We start from the raw sequence: 16,886 nt of genomic DNA, 5'->3' as shown, positions 1-16,886 counted from the left end.
TTACTGTCTCTTAAAATCTTACAAATATGATGCTGTAAATTTCAATGATTTGAGTACAGCAAATTAAAAATAACTATTTTTCAAAAATCTTACAAAAACATTAAGTTATTTTATGCTTTCTCTATAATGTGAGAAACAAACTAGAACTTTAGAACTTAGAAAACAAGTTTATATAATCACTAATATGTTTAATATTTTAAGCTGTGGTCCATAAATAGTTATTTATATAATCCTGCCACTACTGACAGAGTTTCCTAAGTTCACCACAAAAAGTAGTGTGCGTTTGTTTTAGTTCTTTAGCGGTGAGACACCTCTTGTTGTCCGTAAATGCATACTGCACACTTTCTACACCTTTTTTCTTTCTTTCGCAAGAGAAATTTCTTAATCATGTGTTTTATTTCCAGGGCATAATTTATTGACCATATGAGAGATGCCTGTGTACATTAGTCGAACATCATGTCTAGCCAGCTGCTGCAGAAACCTATTCAAACCTGTCTATCTTTTCCTGTAAAGCACTTGCCTGACATCTTGTTAAACCTCTGTAATTTTCTTTTGATTACAATGCAGCCAGGCTTTCAGTGCTTTCTCAATTAACATTTGTCAAAAGCATCACAATCTTTTACAGAAGTGTCAAATGACTGCCTCTGAATCAAATCTTAAAGAGTAGTGGGGAATCGGAGCCAAAGGAAAAGGGCAGAGCAAAATGGTTTAGTGCCACACCATCTTATGTATCTCTTGACACCGCATTAATTGGTACATATTTAATCACTGAAGTACGAATTAACAATACTGCAATTAGCGATCCGTTACCTAACATCCAGGGAAGATTCATAAAAACTGAGTCAAGGTAGGTAATAAAATGACCTCTGGTAAATGCACAACATTTCATGCAACATTCAATGTGTTTTTGAGAAAAAAATTTCATACATTTTCACCTTCTCTTCATCAAAAGTTTAAAGGGAATCAACACATTCTTCAAAGATAAATCAATGAAATATTGGGACGTTGTGAAAAACGTGAAAGTAAACTTGTATGTGGCAAAATTAAACCCTTCCTAAAGACCATGAGGATCTCTGGAATTTTGCAAGGCTGAAGTTTAGCACCTTCGAGGAAAGCCATTTTTTCTAATGACAAAGCCACAAATGCAGAGGTTGTTTCTAAAAATTAATATTTCTTCCAGAAGTGAAGACAGGTCCCAACAGGGCATCTGATAATGATAAAAGCCTACACTTATTCAGCATTTATGTACCAGATGCTATGCTAATCACCATTCATGGATCATCAGATCTTCTTATTTAATCCTTGCCACAACCCCGTGAAGTAGGCACTATGATTATCTTCCTTTTACAGATGAGAAACTTGAGCCATGGAGAAGGTTAGGCAATTTGTTTAGGGTCACCTGGCTATATTCATAAATGTTATGATCTTTTCTACATAAAAGATTTTCATAGACTCTCGAAAAGTATGGCACCCCCCCAAAACATTCTGCCCTTATTTTATTTTTTAAAAATTTTTTTTTCAACGTTTTTTATTTATTTTTGGGACAGAGAGAGACAGAGCATGAACAGGGGAGGGGCAGAGAGAGAGGGAGACACAGAATCGGAAACAGGCTCCAGGCTCCGAGCCATCAGCCCAGAGCCTGACGCTGGGCTCGAACTCACGGACCGCGAGATCGTGACCTGGCTGAAGTCGGACGCTTAACCTACTGCGCCACCCAGGCGCCCCTCTGCCCTTATTTTAGAGCATTTAACTGAGACTTTTCTGTGTAAATCTCTAAAACAAGACAACATGCGGGAAGATAACATAAAATACTAGAGCAACAGACGATAAAAAGTTTCATAATGAAACTGACATGGCAAAAGATTCAAAACTCAAGAATACCCTAAAAATGGTAACAGAAAACACATGGCAACCCACAATAGAATTTTATCTCAAATCTAGTCTGATTTTACAAAGTTCTGTCCCAGAGTTATCAGGGTGTTATGTCAAACACTTAGATGAAATGACTTAGCATTCTGCCTACGCTTATCATTTGAGTATAGAGATGTAGGAACAATGCTAAGAAAGTGCTAATAAACACACTTAAGAACTACCCATGCAAATTTCAACAAGCACATACAGAATGCTTCAATTTACTATGACGGTGTTTACTAACTACAGTGTACTAACAACAGCATCCATTTATGCTACGGGTAGCACTTCCCTCATCCAGGCCCAAGAACCCACTCACTGTTCACTGAATAAACTCCAGTTATTACAGTGAGTCCATGGCCTGGAAAGGCAAAACTGTGTATTCATTAAATTTACTTTTATTCAATGTCTAAAAATAATGATCATCTTTTATGAGCAATCATGATCAGTGGAAAGAGGTTTCAAGAAATATGGATTCTTGAATCTACTTCCTAAATAAATCAACCTATTTCTGTTGATAAAATTTTCTTCTCCTATTATTGAAGTGTCATACTTTAAAATTACTCCAAGACAAATATTCAGGAACTTTCAAAACCCAAGACATCGTGTTTTTTCAATAATATTTGAAATACCAAATTTGCAGACAAAGTAAATATAAAGCAATTCAGATTAAGAAATATAAAAGAGTTTATAAAAAAAGAACTGAAAAAGTTTTTCCTAAGCCCACTCTAGAGAGGGAGAAGGTGAAAAGAAAAACAGACTTAGTTTAGAGAAATGGAGTGAATGAACTATGCAGAGATCACATAAGGTTAAAAATTCAAAGAAAAAAAAAAAGATGTATTTGAAACCATGATTAGGGTAAAGAAATAATATACTTGCCCCGTTAGGAATAAAAAGGCTTGGGTTTATAAATGGGGAAAAGTATTGAAGTTAATACACTATGAAACAGTCCACAACAAAAAATGAAAGGAGTGGTAATTTTACCATTTTATACACCAATGTATATACACCTTGGTAACACACATGGTTAAGCAAAGCCAGTACATAAGACTCTGAATTACAGCCAAACCAGTCAATCATTGCTTTATGACAGCTGAAGACCTGAATTCTCTGATTGCTTTGTCCTATCAGTTTTGTGGATCTTGCTTCTTAAAAGCTGACAGTAGCTTATTGATTTGACCTAAATTGATGGGCCAGAATAGTTCTACAAGGCCCCATCTCCATGCATATAGATATCAGCACACATCTTGGATGAGAGAGACAGGAGTCTCTAAAAGCATATGAAGATAAATTATAAGAAAGAAAGAAGAGGATATGGTTCCAACAGCAGCAAGAGAAATTTAGGTCATATAAAACTTTTTCTACCATTAAGGGCTTAATAAGGGGTCAATATGAATTCTCACTTTCCAGGAGTATTTAAGAATGGCTAAATATACTGGATAACAAAACACAGTTGTAGGAACACAACTACCAAATATGCCAAGTTTCTCATTTTCAAAGCAGATAACCGCTCTTTCCAAAAATATCTAAATTATCACAGACTTTTTGATCTGAAATGGATCAAATTATTTACCAGAAAATAAGCCACATGTGGAAAACGACATTATTATTCATCTTATATTGTGTGACCAGTGGACAGGGCAATGATTCTTTGTTGAATTGAACCTGTAACTCAATTTATTCACAACCCTTCAGTTGTTGCCTGACTATGAATTTGCATTTCTATAAGTATTTATTTCTTTTTTTCCTAATAGAGGGGTAGAGATTTTTTGCTGCCCAAAACAAATTTAACAGCTGTGAGAGTAATACAGGTTACAAAAAAGATTAACACAAGGATCAATACACAATGTCAAATTTTGTCAATTTCTGAAGTTTGCCTGTAGCAAACCTATAGGGTAAAGAAGAAGGATGGTAACTAGACAGTTGAGATACAGGAAACATCCCAAATTACTGGTCCTATGGGAAAAAAGATATGCCTAAATTTAAAAGTAAATGATTCTATATTATCAATAAAGATTTTTATGTCTCAAAGATTTAATTGCTGAAAATTTAACAACAGACATTACCACTGTAATTTTAAGCTAAAAAATTTCAGACATACATGAATTAGAGTAACAATATGCCATTCTTCTCTTTTTAAGCAAAAATTACCTATTTTTGGTATACTAGAAAGACTCGAATGAGAATTTCAACTATAAAAAGCTGTGGGTTCTGTTCTTAGGTCCTGACCCTATTAGAATATTTAGAACTCAGTAATAACATATCTTAAAAATATGTATACGTACATGTAATTATGTTTAAGTCTGTGGATGTGTATGTATTGCTTTAACAGAAAAAGATACTAATTTCTTTTCCACCTTGTTGAAGAGACTGATTTAATCATGTCAAAGTTCCAAAGAACTTTCTGGTTCTTAAAATTTTGAAGTAACTCAGTAATTTGAACATTCCAATTAACTAGGTAAATTGAAATATTCAGCTTTAAAACACAAATGCTATTGTTCAAATAGAAAAGACATAATGCAAGCTTTATAGCAATATATGAATCAGTTACTTTATCATGAGTATGAGGTAATCTGGTTTTAATGAAATATTCATTTAATTTACCCTCAAAAATTGTTTTCCACAGAACTGAATATAATTGACAACTAAAATGTATTTCCAAAGGTTTTACATTACTTTCTAAAGTAATGATCCTCCATAAAGTACCTAAAGAGAACACAAATTGAAAACGTTAGCTTATCCATCTTCATAAATCATCACTTGGGATCATTTAATGCTTAGTCTATGTGTGACAGTTGAAGTCACAGAAATATTTACTTAAAACCATCACTAATTTATCAGGAAATAAAAATGTGTGATTCTACTAGGAAGATGTTGGATGACTCCCTTTCCTACCCAGATAGTAGATACCACAACTTCAGAACACTTATGCCTGACATTGTACATCAAACCTGACAATTCTCCTGGGATTTCCTAACACACATTTCCCTTAACCACTGGCGCCAAGAAGTTAAAAGGTCTGCACATAGATTGTAATCAATTCAGAAGTCAGGTAGGAATAGGAAAAGAAAAACAAAAAAAACACAAAGCTAACAGGTTCGTAGCTGGTATTACATTCTTAGCAATGCAAAACAAAACCGACTAATGATGTTACAATTTTTTGAAGTCAACATTTAAATGAAAAAATTCAAAGAAAGAAAATGGGCCAAAATAAGGGTAAAATGTACACACTACGTGCCAACATGAAATACCACGACATCATCCTTTGAGTTTTAACCATGAAAAGGGGAAGAAAACGGACAGGAAAAAAAAACACAAAAAACCTCTGAGTCTTTTAAAAGTAAGCTATTATAAAGACATGAGCATTAGCAAGCAAACGTTCTTACCTTGGGCAGGATCCGGTGGACCAAACTCCAGAGAATATCGTAAAATGAAGTTATTGTTCCACACGTAGAGTTGGTTATCTCTAGGATTGTAATCCACTGCAGCAATATACTGGTATTGGTTGGGGAAAGGAACATCTACATACTCTCCTCGGTTTAATCGGGTATTGTAAATGTAATCAATTGCATTCTTGCCTGTTTCACTCTCATTGTCTTGATAAACTGACCTGACCACATAGAGGACTCCGCAGATCATAAAAGCATTTGATGCAGCACGTTTGTCATACACAGTCTCCCACGTTGCTTCAAATCGAAGAGTATATGGATTTAGTTGGCTAATAACTATCATTCCATTGTTCTGTTCAGTGGCATAAATGACCCATAAGCCATTTTCATCAACTGCTAGGTCGATATCAGTCTTTCCTCCCCATCTATATGGTGAGGTATCATGATAGTTGGCATAGTTAATTATGGCCTCTCCACTCTTAATTCTAGTCCTCAAGTCAAATTTCACAATATTCCTTGTTCTCTCTTTGTTAAAGAAGACAGCACCATCATATACTACAAATCCAGTACCATCTACTCGATTTGGAAGTTTATATGTTGTTGTTTGGCGACTGTTTTGGAAATCTTCTAAAGAAGCATATTCTATTAAAGTATCGGTACGATAGGGAGTCCAGGGCATGAAATAAATTTTATCTGCAGCCTGAAGAGGGTCCTTGCACCAAGCACCTGCCTTTTGTTCAGCTTCATATATACATGGTGAATCCACAATTGCTTTCAAGGTCCCAGGGCACACAAAAACTAACAGTCACAGAGAAAAGACAACAATTAAGCCAAGTTAAAAAATTAAACAGGCAAACACAAGTTTCAATGATCATAAGTCAAAAGAGAAAAAAATTTGTTTTATTAACATTTGATTTTTTTGTAATTTATACTTAATACAAGTACCACCTTTCCTTCTTCAAGTTACCATAATCAATGTACCAGCATACAAAGTGGCTGGGGTTTGTTTTCGTAAGGGCAAACCTAAGTTTAAGATCATTCACAGCTAAGTTGACAATGTGCACTTTTGCTATGTGTTTTCAAGCTTTTGATTTGGTAATTTATACTTTAAAACTTTTAAGCTTTGTGCATAGCAGTGTACAAAATATTTAGTCCCAGCTTTGTACCCTCCTTCCCCTAGCACACTTGTAAACCCTCAAAAAGCAAAACACCAAAATAAAGCAAATAAAACAAAAACCCAATGTGAAGGCTTATTTAGAACTTTTATAAAGTTAGACTGAAAACAAAGGTTCTTCAATTGAAGAAACGTAAACATTCGGAAAATGTAATTAGGAACAGAGAAAAGTAAATACAAGAAAAGCAGAGATGAAACAACCAGGAGACCCTGGAACCATGGCATGCTATGGAGAGGGTTCTGGAAGCCAAGCAGGATGACACTTTAATAATAAAATATCCAAAGGTGTCAGAAAGAGAGATAAAGGGTGAAAAAGAAACACAGAATGGAGGAGCAGCTCCCCCTGGCCGACTTCAGAATTTTTACCCCATCACCAGATTTAGCAGTCATATAATTTCACTGTAAACAGTCGACTTCTTTATGAGGTGCATTTATGAGATCCTGCTGATTACTTTAATGTCAGGAGTATTGTGGGGAAAGGGAAGGGAGGAGGTAACATCCATAAGGCACATAACAGGGAGCTGGGGTTCAGACTGTATACGTTATTTACCTTTTTGCTCCACTTCTATTTTAAGCATCGGAAGAGAAACAAAAAAAAAAGTGCAAGGAAAAAAGAAAAAAGATTAAAATAAATTGACTATTAGTCTAAGACTGAATTCGTAATAGATGCTAAATATAGGAAGAATAAGAGCTGTACTACTTTGGATAAAGAGAAACACACAACAGGAAAACCTAGCAGGAGAAAGATTCTAAAGTTACATAAAAGAACATGGATCAATCATTTTAGTAGATTAAGGAGGCAATACAAATATGTTGGCATGTTGTTTCACTTAGGGTACCTGAATAAATAATGAAACTCTTCACTAATGCATGGTATATATACTCTTGCCTTTCCAAGTCGCTCAGCATTTTTACCAAGTTTTACTGTATCTATGTATGCTACAGGCACAAATGCATGCAAAGGTATATCATCCCCATCTATCATATTAACTCATTATTAAATTGATAAGAACAGGTAAGCATAACAACAGGAAAATATATTTATAAAAATAACTCAATTGTGGAGCTTAGGTCTGATTTAAAGAATACTGATATGATTATATTTTAACATTCTTTTCTAAGATATTTATGTAAGAAGAAATATATATAATTATGCATCTTAGTACATTTCATTTTTTTATCTTTCATTTCTAGAAAAATCCATTTTAATTATAAGGAAAAAATGCCTCCTTTTCGGAATAAATAAATCTCTCCTGCTACCCCAATAAGGATTTTTAAGGGTGGGGTAACATAGTACCTTTCTTCCCCATTAAGAATTAGTAAATTTACTTATTTAAATTTTTGTATGTTTTATATTATAAAATTCTTATTAAATTCTCTATATCACATATCTCAAACTTGTAGTATTAAGTCTATTGTTTAAAAAAGTAAGCAAAATACATACAAGGAAAAAGCAAGCAGAGTAGGCAAGGAGAAAAAGGAAGAAAGAATTATGGTTAGCTTATTATGACATCGTCTACCATCATCAATTTACACAGAAAGCAAGCTAGCATGCAGCGACAATCATACCGAGCATTCAAAGCAAATACCTTGACTCCACAGACCCCATAAAAGGTAAATGCTTTCATAAAACAAACCTGATTAGTACAGTTATATGAGAAAAAAAAATCCTCCCTCCAAGAAGTCTAAAGAAACGGATTATACAGTTAGGAAGGTTGCTATGTAAGATTCTTCCTGGTAAATAGAACTGTAATAATAACAACCCATAAAACACTATTTTAGACTGTATGTAGGCCTTGAAGTATGTTGCCTGAATTTCATAAAGTGACCAGATTAATGTCTGTGATTCTCCCTCTTTCCTTATTAAAATGCATTAGGGTGTGCTAATACTCTATCTCCAAATTGATTATTCAAAGATACTGTAGTTGCACATTTCATTAAGATGTCTTAGCTTGATTAATTTTTAAAAATTATAATAATTCATCAAGATTAAATACTGACCTCCTGAGATACCTCAGGGAGAAATATCACACAAATATTTTTGCCATAGGAATAGCGTATAACCTTTTGCATTACGCTACCACCTTCCCATCTGACTTGGTCTACTTAACCACTTTCAGGAAACATACTTGCTCTCTCATGTGTAATTCTGACTATATCAGGTAAAAGTAAGTTCAGTGTTACTGATACGAAACAGTTCTTTTTTTATAAACCACTAGTTCTAAACTTAGTCCTCAAGGAAGAGCAATCTTATACCTGCTTAGAATCAATAACGGAAGGGCGTCATGGGAAAATGAGCATAAGAGAAATCATTAGTGTTGTGACTTCTCAGTCTATATTTATATACAGATCTGTATTCTTTTTTTCAGGAAAGGATGATTTTACTGAGTAAATCAAGTAAATGTAAAGGATGGGAATAATACATTTTAAAATATGTTACATATTTAGAACAGAACTTAAAACAAGTTCAATAAAGAATTTATAAAGTATATTTGTTTTCTATAAATTGAAAATGGCCAGGCTTTATCATGTAATACACTAAAATGACAGTGCATTTACTTAGCAAAATATTAAATAGGGAATTCTTCCTTTGTGATTTAACTGATATCACATATTAAAGAGAATAAAATGTAGATAAATTGTACATAATTTATAGTTCTGATGAAAACAGAAGTAACACCCAAATGTAAAAATGATCTAAAAAACTTTTGATGATTGACAAATCACGTAAGATATGGGTATTGAAAACAAAAGTCTTTATATTATGATTTTTATGAAAACTCAAAGGACAGATAGGTATCTGTCAAATCAGCCCAAACTCCATCAACCCAGAAGAATATAAAAATACAATAAAATTAATAAAACCAGCATTCTTCATCACATGCCAAATGTATATTGCAACTTGTCTTACAGGACTGTATGAATTAATTCATAACAATACATTTACTATTCTATAGACCAAACATAAATACATGACCCACTAACATCAGTGGAGGACAACTACATGGATATGCAAGACACAAAATTGACCCAAACAAACTTAAGCCTACATACTCTGTACCTGAAGTGACACACTATTTCATTTTGAATAATCTCACACTTATTCACGAAAAATATTTAATCAATAGTAATGGTCATTCTAATGAAGAAAACATAGCTAAAATTATGGCGTAACTTGTATAATTTGATGATAATTTGAAAAAGAGGGCACAAAAACTGAAGCCAAATCTTGACTGTAAAATATGAAAGTATAATAATTATTCTCTTTTATCCTACAAGATCCTTAAGACTTCCTTTAAACACACATATATTAAATTACTAACATTTCTGTTAACGATAAAAGATACTCTGGATACACACATTTTTGACACGGGCATTATCTGGGCAGGTGTAAATGTCACATATTATATTACATGTGCCTGTCCATAATAAAGAGTAAAACAAACAATAGCATTTCTAACAAACTCTGTTAAGTAAATTCATTTTAAGATTTTCAAAAATCATGGGAAATTTCTGGACATTTTTTAAAAAGGAGGATATAGTTTCAGGTGTATGAATTCCTAGAGAATTTGCTTTGGATAGAAACTGGCATAAAGCCAGGTGGTAAATGACACATAATAAATGTTATAGTGACAATTTTTATCAGCTATACAAAGTTTAAGAGGGGTATGCAAATGATACAACGTACAAAAACACTATTAAAACAAGGGGAAAGGGAAAAATAAAAGTGTAAGAGATGGCTATGACAGAAGCATAAAGAAACAAAAGGAGAGGAAAATGGGGAAAAGAGGTAAGGAAAAACACGATCCTACCTAAGATCAAAACAATCTAAAAAGATCTTTTGCATTAAATTTTAATATTAGTGAAAACCATGCAATTTATAGTGTGTCACAACTGTACAGTATATAGGAATTATAATTCTATTTGTTCACATGGCATAATTTGAAAAAAAAAAAGCCAGACTTATTTCTGATTCGTGCAAACATCTAGAAAGGTAACAGCAAATTAATTACTGGTTTTTTTGTTTTTTTTTTTTTTAAGGACAAAAACTAAAAAGAACAAATACTTCTCTGAGTATAGCTATTTGCAAGTTTAGTGCACAATATACAACACTTCTGGAGAACTGAAAAAGTAAAATTTTGAAAGTTAGATGTTCCAGAAGATATCCACATTTTTCTTTCTTAAATAGAGCAAGAAATAACTTAAGAGTCTGAAAATAATATTTGCTTAACACTGTTCTTGGTCTATAGACTAGGTTACAGGAACTGGCTCCAGAAAGACAATTCTTGGCAGCTCTGACTGATTCCACTGTTTGGGAATGGATGCTGTATTCCTTTTCTAATTTGAGGACAGAAACCATGATAAATTCAAATGAAAGCAACTTTATGGAACAAAATTTTGGTTAGCTCAAAAGAATACAGTATTCCTCTAGTGGCACAGGAGAATGATTATGTAAGCCACCAACACTACACATAAGAGAAATGGTATAAAGATCAGTGCACTCAGTAGGCTTCCAATCCTACAAATGGTATAGAAAATACTGAAAACATAAAAAGCATCCATTTCACAGTAACACAGGAACACAGAGCAGGGATGAAAAGAAAAGATAATCTGTGTTTGGCCTTTAACTGATACCCACAAAAAGCCAATTTATCAAAACTGTGGGCAGAGGAAAAAGATACCGCGCCTTCACAGGATGTGTAAGAAAGTATTACTACCATATTGGACATCCTATATCCATCTGAATTCAGCCCTCTGGTTTTAGAAATATTGATAGTTTGGACATATAAATCTATCAGAACTAGTGATCTAGTTGTTGAGGTTCTGGAAAAAGCAATTTCATTATTTAGTTTAAATCTATTTTTTTTTAAGGAGAGCAGTGTATAAAACTATCGCAAATCAATAAAACTGCTGTTAAAGAACTTTCAATTCAAATGCCTATGAATTAAGGTGACAGACACCTCTTGTTTTCCAGTAACGAAGACAAGAACACTATCAAACAAACTAGCCTATGAAAATTAGGTAGTATACTGAAACTTTTAGTTGTCTAAAGTGCTTTTTTCTATTGAAAGTAAAGAATACAATTTATCAGTATGAATTCTGAAATTAGGAGGAGAACTACACAGAATTAGAGCATTAGCTAAAGACTACTTATGAAATTTCCAACTGAATTTTAAATGTCCCTCTACAGGATCTAATGGATGTTGTCAAATTAAAAATGGAAGTATAATCAAGGCTTTGTTATGTCTATTTTATTTCCTGTTAAGATTTCAACACAATCTGGTAAAGAAATGCTCCTATAAGGACAAGGGAACAAAACAGGAAAGCACTTGCCTCAGTTACTACAATGGTAGCTTTTACCAGGCACTAAAGTTACCACGACAGCAGGTAGCCATTCAAGTAGCTCACGATTAAAACCAAAGTCAATTCCTTCTTTAGAAAACTGTGAGCCAAACCAATTTGTCAGCAACTGGTATTGGGCAAAAGTACAGATTTCTATCTGCCCTACTGAATAGCTAATTCAAGTTTGTTTTCTGGAAAAACACTAGTCTTAAAAGCCAAACACTTAAGAACACAGACAGACACTTGGCCAGCATCACACTATGGCTTCCTTCCACACTTCATGAAGCTAATTGGAGGCCCGAGTCTGTTAGTGCTCTGCATGCATAATGGTTTTGTAGGCCATAAACATATGCTTCTTTCACATGTGTAGTCTTTCAGCATCAACGAGGAATGCTAGAGAAAGTGAAAACTACAAACTTCATACTTACTGTAAGGGACACATTCATACTGGACTTCAAGATATTTGTATGTTCCAGGACATGGATCAGGAAATACATCTGACCCAGTAACTACTATACACTGTGTTCTATTGTTGCACCTGGAAAACAAAACAAATCAAACTTGTGTAACATAATCACTGACTTGTTTGTTTTTAATAAAGAAATCTAATAGAGAACTGATCCACATTTTCTTTAAGCAACTAGTACCATAAAACAAACAAAAAATCAACTGATACTAGGTTGCTCCACATTATTTTAAATAAAGAGCTATAAAAATCCTATTTTTCTTTTTGTTGTAATATTTCTATATCATGGGCCACACTAAATTTTAACTCAAAGTAAAAAGGAAGCAACTAACAGTTCTCTATTATTCTATTACACATTTAATTGGAATTTTTAGCATATTCAACATATACTAAAAAAAAAACTTAACAGTACAGTTGTCATATTTAAAAATTAAAATAACAATTAAAAATGATACCATGAACAGAAACAGAGTCATAAATTGAATAGCTTGAAAGTAAGTTTTGAGAACGTATTGAAACAAAGAAGGAGCCAGGTTTTTAAGTTTATTCTCTCAATCGGTTTTGTGATAAGTTTTGTATTCCAGGCACTTTCTACGTTCTTCCATACCAGATCCCAAGTTCACAGAGCACACCTTCCATGCTCTGGCTTGACATATGATAGGGCACATTTTAAGCAGTTAGCACAGTGCCTGGCACATACTGTGTCTAAGACTGTTGTGACTCTTGTTTTGTTCACAGACCACAATGTGCTCACACTAAATATGGCATCACCATGAACCTAGATTCCTCTAAATTAATGCTCTCTGAAATGAAACATGAAAGAGAATGGCACTAACATGATGTCTATCATGCCCTATTTATTACTATTGGAAGTATTCTCCTATTTCTGTGTTGTGAATTCATGGAGAGTATTAGGATTAAGGTAGAATTTCAGGCAAGATGATATTCATTTGAGTTCTATAAATTTCTCAAAATGTTCTTTTTATAAGCTTTATAAAGGCAGGAACTATTCCCCTTTATAATTTGACTTGATTACAACTCGACACAATGTAATGTTTGCATGGTTTTATTATATTTTCTGATAGTACCTAAATTAAGAAGGCCAAGCAAGCAGAACAAGAGCATTATAACAAAATTTATTCAACAATTTGAATACCAGATAGTCTACAGTGCATAAAATAACCGGACTATAAAATGGCAAGTAAAGAATGAAAAAGCGGCTCAGTTGTTTTGTTTGTTTGTTTGTTTGTTAGCACGACAACTAACTAAAGGACAGCAGAAGGAGAACTGCATTAAAAGGGATAGGTATGTTAAGTCAGGCACCTTGGAGCCATCTCAACTCAAACCAGGTGGATTCATCCTGAAGAGCAGCAAGACCTGAAAACTTCTACAGGACCAAACAGGTACATTTATAGGTCAAGGTATATACAATAAACTTCAAACAAAAGTCTTAAATATTACATAAACTGTAATATTACTTGTACAGATACAAATGATAACTTTTACCACAATTAATCTAGAATGCTGTATGCCATATATTTTTAAAAATATCCCATATAAAATAATTTTCAAAAGCGTGGACAATGTAAATGGTGCAGTGTCACATTCTTAGGCAACATCATGTTTTACTCTTGTTATCTGTATTTCTCTTCAATTGGTTCAATCATTTGAAGAAACGTGCCAATGATTCTCCACTTAATGTAAATGAATTATTTTAACATGAATCACAGAACCAATTATATATCTTAAAATTTTAAACAGAAGATGAATTTAAGATTCCTCAATAGATCAGTATCTAATAGTTCAACTAATGGTTCATTTTCCTCTTTCTTAGATTTTACAACAATCAAGTTCACCACTTTGTTCAAGTTTCTTGATCTTCCAGGATCAAGAGACTCAACCACTACCTGTCCTTATCAAAAACTAAAGTGCTTTTATTTCCTTCCTTATATTTATTCATACCTGCAAGGACCCTCCCTTTATCTCATTCCCACACCTTTAAGAAACAAACAAATCCAAACCCCTATGAGTTAGACTTCTCTTTTCTATATTCCCTTGGTATACATTTTATAGCCACTCAACAAAATCCTGCCATGTTTTTGGGTAAACATGGTTAAAGTAAGGGGACTGTACTCAAGGATGAAATGGACCAAGAGTGTGAAGGATTTTGGACCAAGTTCGTGAAGGAGGATATAGCTCAAAGGGTTTGGGAATTTATCTCATTTTTCGAAAATAAAGATAACATTGATAATTATCCATTTTTCCCCAGATGATCAGATAAGTATGACTGCAATATGAAACCAAAAACATCTTTATTTCATATTTTTCAATGTCACAGGATGTTTGCAAGAAGTATATAAAGGACAAGTATTTCTGCTTCCATTACATTTTGTTTAAAAGAGACCAACACCATACAATGAAAAATAATTGCTCATATTTACTTTTTCAGATCTTTTTGTGCATTAGTTACCTGACCACAGCTATAAGTTCAAATTAATGTCAAAAGCAATTACCATAATTTATATCAACCACATTTTAATTTCTTTTAATAATCACATTGTACAAAAACACTTACTTTAAGACAGAAAAAAGTGTTATAGAGCTATATTTGTAAGTAAAATTGAAGGTAAGGAGGCTTAATGGAGTTCTTAATGGAGTTCTTGTAAATAAAATTATATACATTTATAAAATTCATAGTTTCCCATGATGTCAAAAATGTTTATTTTATACGTCAGGAGTACTAGAAATTAATCTTGAGAAAAAGTGAAATTTAGGGGCTAAAACAGTAAAGTGTTAGCAAGAAGAGGAACACAACTGTAAGAAGTATAAAACTATCAGATTTGCATACCGGTATCTTGCCTCATGGCAAAAAAAAAATACTGAAGCTTTCAGAGGACCAAATGATGGAAATAAAATACCACTATGTACATTCATTTGTGAATGAAGCGAGAGCCTTAAGTTTCCAAATTCAGTAAGTTTGGGGACACAAGAGGAAAGAAAATTCCAATGTGAGCTGTTAGGACTCAGAAAAATCTGAAAACTCCTTAACCAGTATATTGTTAGTAAGATTGTAAAACTGTAAACTGCTATCATTTAAGAAGATAGGGAAAGAGAAAGCAATTAGCCACAGAAGCAAAGTAAATTCCCACCAACTGCTCTGCTTCAAGTTTTCATTCTAATGAAAATGAAAAGGTACAACTAAGCCAAGAAAAGAAAGGCATTCAGTTGCTTGTATTCTCAGTCCTGGGCATAGTCCCTGCATCATGTTCTCCTTCTTCCCCTACGGAAGAAGACTTATTGGTAAAGGTATGGCTGTATTAACCATCACGTTACCAGCATATTTTGGTAATACTATGTGGATTCATTATGTTAAAAATCTACACTTTTCTTACATGTGAAGCGTAAAAATTAAGTATGAATGAGAATAAGGCAGAAGAATAAAGTTTTTTTTTAAAAAATAGGTGGATTTTTAGTTACGACTGGAAGTGAATACAATTACTGTCATAAAAAATTAGTGCTACATATATTTTAAACACTTCAGATTTAATAACTGATCTTATTTTACTTTATTTTATTTTGTATTTGTAAAGATGCACAGATGAATTAAAAGAGTCAAAGCACTGACTTTCAAAATGTGGTCCTTAGACCAGGAGCACCAGCATCAACTGGGAACTTGTTAGAAAAACACGCTCAGGTCCCACCCAAGATCAACAGACTAGGAAACTCCAGAGGCAAATAACTAACCAGCACTCTGTTTTTTAACTAGATCTGCAAATGATTCTGACATATGAGAACCACTGTGTTAAGACAAGTCAGACTTTGAATAAATATATTTGGAAACTCATGCTTTTTGCTCTATAAATCTTATTAAGTTACAAATGAAACAAAATCATTAAGCTATGAGTATAATTTAAGCAGCAAGTTCTTAATAGAGTTTACAGTGCTAACATGTCTTCTTCTCTTGCTAATTTTAATCAAAAGAATCAAGGGTTTTAGCAGCTGCAATTTTGAGCAAGCAGACTAGTTATTTATCCATAAATTCCTAACATGGAGGGTCTATATTAGTATAATTTCTAAGTACATGTATACATGACCTGGACACCCATTTTTAACAACTAAAGGCAAGTATAATCTTTTCCTAATATTTGCTAGCCAATGAAAATTTCTAACACTAAATAAATCTGGAAATAAAATTTTTGACAATCTATGAAAAGACACTATGTTTCCTGGAAGGATGTCATGAAGAATGACAACAACAAAAAGATCCACTGTAATCACTGTAAATTTTTCTATATATAACCTTCGACTTCTTTCTCAAAATAAATTTTAATACGTGGCTAAACTACAGGAAGACAATATATCATTTTTAGAACTAAAGGGGCATAAAGGCAGCCCTTGCAAATAATAACACCACAGAGTAAATAAATGTGGAGGTACAGAATAAGCACTCTGTCTCAAATTCTAAGCATTTAGTCATTTTTAATATTCTAAGCACACTTCCGAAAATTTCCAGAAGTTGGCATGTATAGATAAAAAGCTAATTTCACTGATGTGAAAAACATCAGTGTTTTAAAACCTCTATCAAAATTTTCACCTATATATT

General features: G+C 33.2%; 1 protein-coding gene and 1 long non-coding RNA gene across 14 annotated transcripts in view; one reads left to right on the top strand and one right to left on the bottom strand.

Moving 5' to 3' along the window:
- The window catches only part of ADGRL2 (adhesion G protein-coupled receptor L2), a 188,612-nt gene that overhangs the window by 43,311 nt on the left and 128,415 nt on the right, over nucleotides 1-16,886 (bottom strand). For all 9 annotated transcript variants that reach the window (XM_042952369.1, XM_042952368.1, XM_042952371.1 and 6 more), the window contains exons 4-5: nucleotides 12,246-12,355; nucleotides 5,298-6,098 (exon numbers count right to left, since the gene is read on the bottom strand). In XM_042952369.1, the coding sequence (XP_042808303.1) occupies nucleotides 5,298-6,098; nucleotides 12,246-12,355 (911 nt within the window). The remainder of the gene's footprint in view (nucleotides 1-5,297; nucleotides 6,099-12,245; nucleotides 12,356-16,886) is intronic.
- The window catches only part of LOC122227694, a 72,146-nt gene continuing 63,265 nt past the window's right edge, over nucleotides 8,006-16,886 (top strand). For all 5 annotated transcript variants that reach the window (XR_006206198.1, XR_006206200.1, XR_006206199.1 and 2 more), the window contains exons 1-2: nucleotides 8,006-8,088; nucleotides 13,537-13,686. This is a non-coding gene — a long non-coding RNA (uncharacterized LOC122227694). The remainder of the gene's footprint in view (nucleotides 8,089-13,536; nucleotides 13,687-16,886) is intronic.

This window comes from Panthera leo, chromosome C1, assembly GCF_018350215.1.
Source record: "Panthera leo isolate Ple1 chromosome C1, P.leo_Ple1_pat1.1, whole genome shotgun sequence".
Lineage (NCBI taxonomy): Eukaryota > Metazoa > Chordata > Mammalia > Carnivora > Felidae > Panthera > Panthera leo.
Note: the sequence above shows the minus strand (reverse complement) of the source record. Positions and strands in the feature narration are given on the sequence as shown.